Here is an 11499-nt window from a genome sequence, read left to right on the forward strand (position 1 = left end):
CGGGGGGAGGGGGGGGCAGTCACGTGCCTGCTCTCCTGGGCCAATATGGACCCGGCCCAGCACCTTTTCCCTGCTCAGCCCAAGTCACCTCTGCCCACGGTGCCCGCCTGTAGGCCCAGTGACTAACAGCCCAGCTGGGCTCCCTGAGGGACCGCATGCACTCTGCCTCTACTTTTCTGAGATGGAACGCCTGATCAGGCACCACCTTTGGGGCTGAGTTCCCCCTTCCAGAGTCATCACTGGACTTCCTTGCCTCTGTCCTCACACTGTGCTCCTGGATCCACCTTTAACACAGAAGGACCCTTTCTTGCCCCAAGGCCTTTGCACAGGCCATGCCCCTGCCTGCTACACCTCCCTCCAGATTCCCACACAGCCTAACCTGCCATCCTGTTTATCTCCTGCACCCAGGACAGTGCCTGGCACACATCAGACACTTAAGAAACATTTGTCTATAAATGGGGGCTATTAAAGGTGCATACACGTTTAAAATGAGGTAATACATGATTAGTAGTCAACAAACACTACCTTACATTACCAGGCAGAAACAGGGTCTCCAAGGGAAGAGTGTCCTAAGGAGGGCAGTGACATGTCCCCCTACTGAAGGGACATGGCTAAAATGTAGAGCAGGAGGCACCCTGGGGGTGAGAACCCAACTTTGTGTCTGCCAAGCAGGCAGAGTGACCACCACTCCCACCCTGGGCCCTGGCCAGGACTTGTACCCTAGGAACAAGGATCCCGACCTCAGCAATGAGGCGATTAACTCTGGCACTGAGTGCAGGGAAGGGTTCCAGGCGGGGTGGGATGAGGGGCTGGCACCCCAGGGTCATTTCCTTGGAGCCTTGGTTGTGTTGGGCGACAGTTCTGGAATAGAAGTGGGTGCCCCCAGCTATTGCTCCTGAGGGCATGGGTGGGGGCATTGCAGCCAGCTCCCTCTTGGGTCTCCAGCTAGCGCCTGCCCCTCCCCCAATCCACAAGGCTCCCTGGAGAAGGCGGCCTTGGGCACGGGGGGGGGGGGGGGTCCTTGTTCCTTTTGGACAAGATGGGCACTGGTAGGTAGGCAGAGAGGGGGTGCTGTTCCGAGAGCACTAGGGAGCTCTGGGGTTTCTGCAAGTGAAGTCCAGAAACACAATCCAGACTGGGTTTCAGGGAGGCCAGGGGCTGCCCTGACCCGGGAGCGAGAGGGGCAGGCAAGAATGCGGTGAGAAGCCAGGAGGGCCCTGTGGGACCATCTCAGCCTCTGCCTTGCTTCTGTTTCCCGCAACCCTACCCCAGTGTAGCCTGCCAGGTCCAAGGAGGAGGGGGAAGAGAGGCCATCTCCTCTCCTGCTACCGAGAAGGTCCAAAAACTGATTTATACTATAGTATGAGTGGCTTCCACTTACGTGTACTGAGGGGGTGACAGTTAACCTAATCTCCTCCATGCAGCTCCCTAAGAAATGCATTGACTCTGAACACTGGCTGGAAATTCCCCCGAAAAGTCACACCTTGAAAAACCCCAGCACCTGAGTTACAAGACCCACCTCAGACCACACCAAACATGTTTATTCCGGACCATGAACAGCAAAGCAAGTGCGTCTCTGGCCCGGGAGGCCTGGATGGACATCTTGACACATCCTCCCCCCACCCCCAACAAACACACACTGATGTCCCAGGACACCACGTGTTCCTCAGAGGCCAGGGCTGCATTTTTCTAACAGTCTTGCTAAGGAGACAGCTCAAGCTTGCCTCAAATCTCAATCCTTTTGTCTTAGCTTCTCTAGTGCTGGCGTGATAGCTGTGTGCCAACTTTGAAGGCGGGGACAGGATCACAAGAGAGGGAGAGTGGTCTCCGTCGAGTCCACTGCCCGTCAGGGTAAATGCGGTCACGTAACCACCAGGGGGCAGCAGGGGCCTCGTTGGTCAGAAGTCCAGCTCCGGCATCAGTCTGTGCCTGGGCGGGCCACTCGGGGGTTCGGCCTGTTCCCGCGAGTCTGCGTGCTCGGCCTCCCAGGCCCTCTGCTGGGCCGGCCAGTCCATGTGCGCCCAGCGCGGGTCGGGGCCGCCCACCACCTCGTCCACGCAGGCGGCCAGGTCGGCCAGGGGCTCGGGCCGCTCCACCAAGACCGGTGCAAAGGGTCCCACAAGCCAGGGCAGGGGCACGGCTCGCAGGACCAAGTCCAGCAGCTCGTCCACGCAGGCGTGCGCCCGTGCCACGCGGCCCCGACCCTCGGCTAGAGCGGCGGGCGCCACGTCCCGCAAGCAGCGCGCATCGGCAAAGGCGGCCTGCAGGGCATCCACGCTTCGCTGCACCTCGGCCACCTTGGCCCGGGCACCAGGTGGCAGGCCCCGCACGCAACCCGCCAGCGCGTCCACTGCGCTCTGAAGCTCCAGGGTCAGGCTGCGAGACAGGGCTAGCGTCTCCAGCTCCACCTGCAAGGGCCCCGCCTTAGTTTTCGCATTCATCTAATGCAAGGTTCTCAGCCCGTAGGTCGCAATCCCATGACTGTTGAAGGACCCTTTCACAGGGGTCCTGTATCAGATATTTACATTGCGATTATTAAGAGTAGCAAAATTACAGCTATGATGTAGCAGTGAAATAGTTTTAGGGTGGGGGTCACCACAACATGTATCAAACAGTCGCTGCATTAGGAAGGCTGAGAACCAGACTTAATTGAAGCTTCGACCTGCTTCAGCTTCCCCATGAGATCTAATGTGAGGGCCTTGCTTGCCTCAGTTTCCCCTATGAACAACAATGGAGGCTGCAGCTCTACCGTACTTTACCTCATTGGATACAAGAGTATGTGTTTTACCTCCTCATGGACACCCAACCAGAGAGCACTTGAGGTGGGGTCTCTGTCTAGTACCTTCCCGTGGCCCCTCACCTGGCTGTATCTGCGCCCATTCTCCGGCCATGGAGTCCAGTCCCCCGACAGCTCCTGCACCTTTGGGGGATGGGGAGTGGGGATGGGGCTTGCCCCGCTCTGCATATGGTGGATCTGTGGGACAGGGACACCGGGCGTCAGAGTCAGGCTGGAGGTCTGGGGCGAGTAGGCGCACCCTAACCTGCAGCAGCCCTTAGTGGGCACTGTCCGAACACAGCGAGCCTTGCATTCTGTTGGCCAGCAGGTCCCTCCCCCCTCTGCTCCTCTTGTCTGCCCAGTGTCACAGCCCGGTCCACAGCGGTCCCTTCCTCTCCTGCCGAAGGTGAATGGACACGCGGTGTGGGATATCAGTATTCAGTATGCAGCCAGGAAGAGAGGAGCAGATAACTGCTCTACTGTGGGTGGTCCTTGAGATGGGGCTCAGTGCGGACACACAGCACATATCCCTTCCGAGGATGCTCCAGTCTCACACCCACAGAGACAGGAAGTAGGAGGGTGGGAAGGGGGTGATGGGAGGACATGGAGTCAATATTAACAGGGCCAGAGCTTCACTGCGGGAACTGCTGCAGGACTGCCTGAGTGCTGGAATGACAAGGCCTGAGCCACCACACCCCGGTGATACCATACAGCGGGGGTTTGAAAGCGGGGTGATAATGCAAGATCCTGTGGCCCCACATGGCTGGTGAAACACGCAACTGTGGCCAGGTACACAGTGAGCTTTCTCAATAAGCATTTAGTAACGTGATGATGTCCAAACCGCCCCACCCGCCCCTGTGGGCATGGCTCAGTGCTGAGCACCCTCCCTCCCAGCCTGTGTGAAGTACCCGTCCCATCCCAGCACTGGCAATGGGGAGAATCTGGAGCACAGGAAGTAAGGACCACATGGATATGTGTGTTGTGGAATACTATTCAGGCAGGAAGAGGAGGGAGACTAACATCTGCTCCTACATTAATGCAAAAGCACAAACTTTGGGGTTGCATTCCCAGGAGGTCAAGGGCCCTGGGGCAGGGTGGAGCCTACTGTGAAGCTGTAGGAGGCAGAGTGGGGAAGGGGGTGGCAGGAACAGGAGGACAAAGACTGTGCTCACAGGTGCCCTCTGGTGTGTCCTCTATGAGGAGCACGCGTGTGTGTGCGTGCGTGCGTGCGTGTGTGTGTGTGTGTGTGTGTGTGTGTGTGTAAAGAAGCGTGTGAGTGAACTGGGCAAGAGTTTTGGGAGCAGAGGCCCTATAAGCCTTGAGGGGTACAGGAGGGGGTTGGGGCAGAAAATGCAGGAGACAGTTTGGGGTGAAGGCTGAGGTGTGATTTGGGACCTAGGGTCATGTGTCAGGATGGGGTCTCTTCCTGAGCCTAGTAGACTCAGATCCCTGGGAGCCCCCCCCCACACCCACCCCGCCAGCAGGAACCCTGCCCCACCTCAGTGGGAACTACCATCCCTGCTTGCTCACCAACTCCAGAGTCTCCTGCAGCTGGGCCAGCGTGTCCTGCGTGCGGTGTTTGCTCTGCTTCAGTTTCCCCAGAGAGTGTTCATAGGCCAGATGGCGGAGGCGCGCTGACAGGGATCCCAGTCGCACAAAGTAGCCCTGTTGTCGCCTCTGCTCCTCCAAAGAGCCCACTTCTGGGCCCTCGGCCTCGGCTGCCAGGGCCGCTGGGGATGGGGACACCGGGGACTCTGCTCACCCACTGTCCAGAGCGCCCAGGTCCCCAGCTGGACAGCGTCCCCGTGTCACCATTGCCCCTCTAACTACCCAAACCCTACAGAGTGAACATGTAGCCCAGGCTAGCTTTCAACTCACTATGTAGCCGAGGCTGACCTTGAGAGCTGGGGTGACAGGTGAGTGCTGCCACAGCGGTTCATGGGGTGCTGGGGATGGGAGCCGAGCTGGGCTTTGTGTCCCAGCCCTGGCACCTGCACTGTACATTCGAGGAAACTGAGGTAGGTCAGTGGGGTGGCTCAGTGATGGTGGAAGGACTCCTGGAGGTGTCCTCTGACCTCCTGTGCCTGCCGTGGCACACTTGCTTGCACACACGTGCACACACAGTTTTGTGTGTGTGTGTGTGTATTTTTTTTTTTTTGTGGTTTTGGTTTATCAAGACAGGGTTTCTCTGTTTTACTTTAGAGCCTGTCCTGGAACTCGCTCTGCAGTCCAGGCTGTCCTTGAACTCACAGAGATCCGCCTGACTCTGCCTCCCGAGTGCTGGGATTAAAAGTGTGCACCACCGCCGCCCAGCGCACATACACTTTTAAGCTGAAGTACTTTAGCAGTCCTGAGGCAGACCCAAGACTTGAACCCAGGTTTTCTACCAAACAGCCAGGTCCAGTGGCGCACGCCTGTCATTCCAGCACTTGGAATGCAGAGGCAGGGTGGCTATGAGTTCAGGGCCAACCTTGGCTACAGAGTGAAACCCTGTCTTAACAGCAACAGACGACATGAAATGAATCCATACATCCGCAAGCCAGATAAAGCCGTTTTCAGGGCCACTACATGCAAAAGCCCTGTGTGTTCTTGGGGTGTCCAGGTGTCTGATTTTCTGGGTGCAGAGTGGAGGGAGCGATCCAACCTAGGCTCGAGTTCCAGGTTTCCCTGTGCGGAGTGTTGCAACCTCGGGCAAGCCCCAGCCCTCTCCCGTCAGTACCTAGCTCCTCCTCAGTCATGGGCAGGAAGTGGTCCACCAGTTCCTCCGACTTGCCCAGCACCATGTCCATGGCCTGGCTCATGGAACGCCTCAGCTCCCCGCTCCAGCGCCGGCCCTGCTGGGCCAGGCCCACCACACCTGTGACGCTGTGGGCCACTGCGTCCTTGGCTGAGCTCACCACCTGTGGGGAAGGTGTCACTCTCGGCACTGTGGGCTTGCGGCTCCATTTACCCCCACCTAGTCCTGGGAACGGAGATCTTCCTAGTTCTGTACCTCAGTTAGGTGGCCCTGAAGTGGGTGTACCTCCTATACATCTGCTCCCCCAAGGTCTCTCTCTCCCTTCCCCTTCTTGACCCTCAGGGGAGGGTCCCCTAGGCCTGGTCATTTCTAGTACCGTGTCCGACGGTTGCTGCAGGAACGGTAGCTTCTCTTCCAGTTTGTCCAGTCCCCTGCAGGCAAGATTGTTCACAGTGGCCACTGAAGAGAGAGGGGAGCCATGGAGGACTAAAGGGCTGTGGCGGAAGTGCTTGCCTCCCACCCCACAGGTACAAGAGCGGTCACGGAGGGGCCCTGGCTAGGGGGACATGGCAGACACAGGGAAGAGGACCTGAGGCATTCAAGCTATTGAGCCCTGTCTTCTAGTCCCCTGCTGGGTAACTCAGCGAGCTGGGCTCAGGAGTTGGGGACCCTCTTCAGTCACACAGTCGGCCAAGGGGCTCTTGTCCCCCTGGTCAGGTGAGCGCCCTGAGCCAGCGACCCAGCCTTTGGAGACAAGGAAGGTGTAGGAAGGTGGGAACGAACAGAGGAGACAGAGTTGGGGACCCAAGAGGGAGTCTAGACTGACTACATGTGGATTTGATTCCAGCCCTTGCAACATCTGGGAGTGGTGGCACATGCCTATCATCCCATCACTCAGGAGGCTGAGGCAGGAGGATTGCTGTGCATTCTAGGCCAACCAGGGCCACAGAGCAAAACTCTGAGTCAGAAAAATGAAAAAAAAAGGGGGGGAGGAGGATGTGGTGTACATGGAGGGACACCTGGTTTTGGGTTGGTAAAGAGAGATCAAGGTAGGAACTGGGGGGCACGACTCCTCAGACTCACACTGAGGCTGCAGGTGCTCCAGCAGCGGCTGTGCATGGTCCAGGGCGCAGGTGGTTACACTGCACACGCAGTGCTCAGCAAGGCGGCATGCTGATCCCAGCAGTGGGTGCTTGTCCTTGGCCGCGTTGTAAGCACCGGACACGGCCGTGCACGTGGCCCTGACGAGGGGTAAGGCCACTACACGCTTCACCACGTTCTGCAGGAACCAGTGACACCAGGGCCCGGTCCCACCAGGAGGCAGAAGGCAGGTTGCTGCCCCCCCACCCCGTGCTGCGCAGCAGGGCACCTCCCGGTGCTCCTGGGACCCGCTGGGTGATGACCTCCAGGACAGAAACCTGACCATTGGGGCCTCAGTTTCCCCATAGGTTGTAATTGTGGGTGGTGTGTACCCTGAGTTTGGCGACACCAACTACGAGAAGAGAGCTGGACCTGGTGTCTCACTGCTAGCGCCTCCCACAAGGGATGTGAGGGGACCCAGCCCTGAATCCCCCCTCAGAGGCACTCCCCCTCTCCCAGCCCCTCACCTGCTGGTCCGTCTCCTCCTGAACTGTCTCATCAGACATCCTGGGAAGACAGGACACACAGAGAGAGGACCCCTGAGAGTTAGCCCTGTAGGATGTCCTGAGGTGCATAAGTAAGGCGTGCACAGTATATAATAAAGCTCTATGGCTTTGTGGGGGACGGGGCGTGGGCCCGGAGGAGACGTGGATGGGTTCAGATTCCATCATTACCTGCGGTGTGGCGTTGGACTGGAGCCTTCACCTCTCTGGTCCATTTCCAGACCTACACACCAACTCCACTTGCTGAGTGGAGGCAGCGGCCGCAGAATCAGGTGCCTTTGACAGGCAGGTAAATTGAGGCACAGGCTGCACGTGGAGCTCCGAGGTCACCCTCAGCTGTCCAGGGTGACAGGGACGCTGACATTAGGGCTTGTATGCGCCCTGCGCCTCCCCACCATGGCCGTCCCACTGTCCTCTGCGCCTGGGCCCCGCCCAACTGGGTCCTGGGCCGGGGCCCACTGGGCCAAGGGTCCCGCCACCTGCCACGCCTGTGGCTCCGCGCATGCGTGCCCCGCCCCCTCGGCCTCCCCCGCCGGCAAGGTCCGGGTGTTCGGGGGGTGGGGGTCAGTGCCTAGTGCGCCCTCACCTGGGTACAAAGCAGACCCCGCTGGTGTCCCCGAAACCCCCACCCGAGTCAGTCCGTCGCGCCCTTATAGCAGCTCTGGGCGGGGCCTCCGGGAGCAGGCCAATGAGGCGCCGGGGTGTGTCCCATCCCCACCTCCTACCCCCCACCCCCGTGGCCATAGCTACCAGGAACGCTGGTGTCCCTGTCCGGTCACCATATCTGACGTCAGACTAGGACCGAGGTCTTTCTTACTCTTGACTTTCGTATGTACGCTTGTTTTTCTGAGTCAGTCTCACTCTGTAGCTCAGGATAGCCTGGGCTCACTGAGGCTCCCCAGACCTGCTTCCTTATTATTATTATTATCATTATCATCATCATCATCATCATTACATTTATGTGTACGGGTGTCTGTATGTCGGTCTCTCATTGTGCATCGCCGGGTCCTGAGGAGGCCAGAGAGGGAGACGGCCGCCTGTGACTTCAGTGACAGGTGATTGAGCCATCGTGTGGTCGCTGGCACTCGAACCCTGGCTGGAGCCCTTCGCCACTCTATGGTCTCTGCTGTTTGATCCTGTCAGCTCTGACCCCACTTTATAGATCAGCGAACCGACGCTCCAGACTTAACCCACTCTCCAGCTTCCTCTGCAGGACTGTCACCCCTGCGCCAGGCGGCAGAAGCAGGAGAATCATGAGCTCAGAGCATCCTAACATAACAAGTTTGAGGCCAGCCTGAGCAACATGAGACACTGTCTTGAAAAAAAGATGGGCTGTGGTGGCGCACGCCTTTAATTCCAGCAGACGCACCCCCTCCTCCCGCCAGGAGGCAAAGGCAGGCGGATCTCCGAGTTCGAGGCCAGCCTGGTCTACAGAGCGAGTTCTGGTCAAGCCTGGGCTACACAGTGAAAAGGGTTTGGAGAGCAACCTCAGTCAGTAAAGTGCTTGCCACGGAAGCCTGAAGACCTGAGTCAGAATCCCCAGCAGGGCTGGAGAGATGGCTCAGAGGTTAAGAGAATTGCCTGCTCTTCCAAAGGTCCTGAGTTCAATTCCCAGCAATCACATGGTGGCTCACAACCATCTGCAGTGAGGTCTGGTGCCCTCTTCTGACCTGCAGTCATACATACAGACAGAATATTGTATACATAATAAATAAATAAATAAATAAATAAATATTTAAAAAAAAAAAAAGAATCCCCAGCAGACACACTGTGGGTGGAGGGAACTGGCTCCTGCAAGTTGCCCTCTGACCTCCACAAGGTCGCTGCGGCGCACGCGCGTAAAATAAATCTAAAACAACAGGGAAGGAAACGTTGAGCCGGTTTTACTAACTGCTTTGGTGACTGGTGACCCCTGACAGGGTGGCCTGGGGTGCGGCAGAAGGAGAGTGCAGACAACGAAGAGCTTGGAGGGGGTCAAGGAACCTCAATCCCTGAGATAATGGGGAGCCCGCGCCCCAGTCACCAGCCTACGGGGACCCCAGCTCCTCCACATCCAGCAACCGCCGTCCCCTCAGGGCCTCGGGCCCGGCGCAGCGCGTGTCGTTCTGCGAGAACATCTTATGTCTGTTGGCGTGCAGCCAGCGACACAGGTCCCGCAGGTCCTCGTCGCAGACCCAGGGGTTGTGAGACACGTCGAAGCCGTCCTGCATGTCGCGGGCCGGCCTCCCCAGCGACGCCAACAGGCCGGGGGACGTACTGGATAGAGAGTTGTTGGACAGATCCAACATGTCCAGTTGCCGGAGGCCCCGGAAGGCGCCGGCCGCCACCGAGGCCAGCCGGTTGTCGCTCAGGAACAGGACGCGCAGAAAGGGCTGGGGCGCGAGCAGGTCATCCCCCAGCCTCCGCAGCCGGTTCCCTTCCAAGTGCAGGCGCTGCAGCCGCCTGGGGCCCCGCAGGAGGCCGGCGGGCAGAGTCTCCAGCAGGTTGTGGCCCAGGTCCAGGGTGCTCAGGGCGCGCAGGCCAGTGAGGAACCCGGCGGGCAGAGCGCGCAGTTGGTTCCCCGCCAGGTCCAGGTGACCCAGGGCGCGCAGGCCCCACAGCCACCGCGCGCTCGCGTCCCGCAGCCGGTTGTCCCGCAGGACCAGGGTGCGCAGGGCGACCGAGGCGAGGAAGAGCCCCAGGGGCAGGCGGCGAAGCTCGTTGCGGGTCAGGTCCAGGACGCGCAGACCGGGCACAGGCGCCAGCAGCCCCGGGGACAGCGCCTGGAGGCTGTTGCTGGAGAGGTGCAGCTCCCGCAGGCGCCGACACGCTCGCAGGGCGGCGGCGGGCAGCTGCGTCAAGTTGGAGAATTCCACAGACAGATGGACAGTATCAGCTGGGAGGGGACTCGGGAACTCGGTGGCACCGTGGCACGTGACGGTGGTGCCCTCAGCCGACGGCAGTACCACGCATTCCTTGAGGCTGGACGCAATGCCCTGGGCTGAAGTCACCAAGAGGGCCAGGAGGAGCAAGATTCTGGGTAGGCGGGTGTTGAGGTCCTGGGGGCTGCGGTCATGGAACCATGGTGAAAATATATCCCCTCATCCCCCGTGGCCACCATGCTAGACTGAGACGATAAAGGCCTCACGGTTTGTTTCCTGTGTCTATTTTTGTCCTTTAGCTAGGTTGAGCTCATTGGCAGAGCTAGTGAACTCCTATTCATCCGGCAAAGCCTCAGCCACACTGTTTTCATTCTCACCTCCTGCCTCCCCTCTGCTTCCAGAAGCAGCCCTTGTCCAACAGCAAGTCTCACCTCTACATCACTTAAGTTGCTTGAATTCCTGGGTCTGACCCCTACACACTCCCAACCCACCCCTATCCCTAACAGATGATCAGTTATTAATTATTCCCAGCCCAGCTCCCTTGTTAATTCTAATCTGGTATGTATCCTGGGTCTATTCCTAGCTCCCTCATTATGTGTTTGGAAGGGAGAGTCAGTGGACTTCTGCTCATCCTGCAAAGCCTCAGCCGCAATGTCCGGCTTTCATCAACCCTTCTCTGTCATTCTCAGGAAGGCAGAAGCTCCCAGATTAGGCTCCTCCTTTCTGTCCAGTCCCGGTTTGGGTTGTGGCCATCACTGGGTACTCCAGGAGAACTCAGGGTCCAGGTGAACAGAGTCCATCTGTAGTCAGGCCTGGCTAAGTCCTACCACAGCCCTGGAGCTCTGGGTCTTCCCTACTGCAGTGGAGTGGAGGTGACCATGGCCTCGGGCCTTACCAGGCACCTCCCCTATGCCTGCTCACGGGGCCTCTGAGTGTCTGTGTCTTCAATAACAGCCTGCAAGCCTGCTTCTGTCCTGGCAATGTCCCCATGGCTCTGCCTGGCCTGGTGCCAGGTCTGTCCAGCACAGGCCAGGGGAGACCTACCTCCCTCCTTGCCAAGAGGCCATGGCCGCTCTTCTGTGTCCCTCCGAGTCTGTTCCTGTGGCCCCAGGCAGGTGGCTTTATACCTTTCCCACCCCACCTCAGTGCACAGCAGGAAAGAGCCTGGGGATAGGTCAGCATTGCTACACCCCTTCCTGGCAGTGGCCGCTGCTTCCTGCCCCTTCCTGGAAGGCCTTTCTCCAGCTTTAACTTCCTGGTCTAAGGACTGGTCCCACCCAGTGTCTCCAGGGCTGAGCCCCCATCTCTCCCACCATGCGATTTGGGGAGGGAGGTTGCAACATGACCGGGAGCCTGGCTGCTCCTTACAGCAGGAAGAGTGTTGGGAAAACTCTCCGGTCGAATACCTGGCACGCTGTGTTTTCTTTCTATGCTTCTTTAAGGCACTGAGCAAGGAGCAGGGCCTGGTTCTGAATTCGAGCT

General features: G+C 58.7%; 2 protein-coding genes across 3 annotated transcripts; both read right to left on the reverse strand.

Annotated features, from left to right (window-relative positions):
- Positions 1–1536: 1536 nt before the first annotated feature.
- Positions 1537–7777, reverse strand: Plin5 (perilipin 5). 2 transcript variants are annotated; one of them, XM_041669049.1, is made up of 9 exons: positions 7743–7777; positions 7328–7492; positions 7121–7160; positions 6597–6792; positions 5890–5972; positions 5496–5676; positions 4307–4506; positions 2861–2974; positions 1537–2408 (listed from the first exon to the last, which is right to left on the reverse strand). In XM_041669049.1, the coding sequence occupies exons 2-9, from the start codon at positions 7369–7371 to the stop codon at positions 1899–1901; spliced, it is 1368 nt and encodes a 455-aa protein (XP_041524983.1). In that variant the 5' UTR covers positions 7372–7492; positions 7743–7777; the 3' UTR covers positions 1537–1898. The 2 variants fall into 2 exon arrangements, with proteins under 2 accessions (XP_041524983.1, XP_041524984.1); XM_041669050.1 differs by lacking the exon at positions 7743–7777 and having other exon boundaries at positions 7328–7576.
- Positions 7778–9023: 1246 nt separating this feature from the next.
- Lrg1 (leucine rich alpha-2-glycoprotein 1) lies at positions 9024–11188 on the reverse strand. The gene is made up of 2 exons (XM_041669051.1): positions 11062–11188; positions 9024–10201 (listed from the first exon to the last, which is right to left on the reverse strand). The coding sequence occupies exons 1-2, from the start codon at positions 11082–11084 to the stop codon at positions 9184–9186; spliced, it is 1041 nt and encodes a 346-aa protein (XP_041524985.1). The 5' UTR covers positions 11085–11188; the 3' UTR covers positions 9024–9183.
- Positions 11189–11499: the final 311 nt, after the last annotated feature.

This window comes from Microtus oregoni, unplaced genomic scaffold, assembly GCF_018167655.1.
Source record: "Microtus oregoni isolate MIOR12 unplaced genomic scaffold, Mior012 000019F_ref0000042, whole genome shotgun sequence".
Classification (NCBI taxonomy): domain Eukaryota; kingdom Metazoa; phylum Chordata; class Mammalia; order Rodentia; family Cricetidae; genus Microtus; species Microtus oregoni.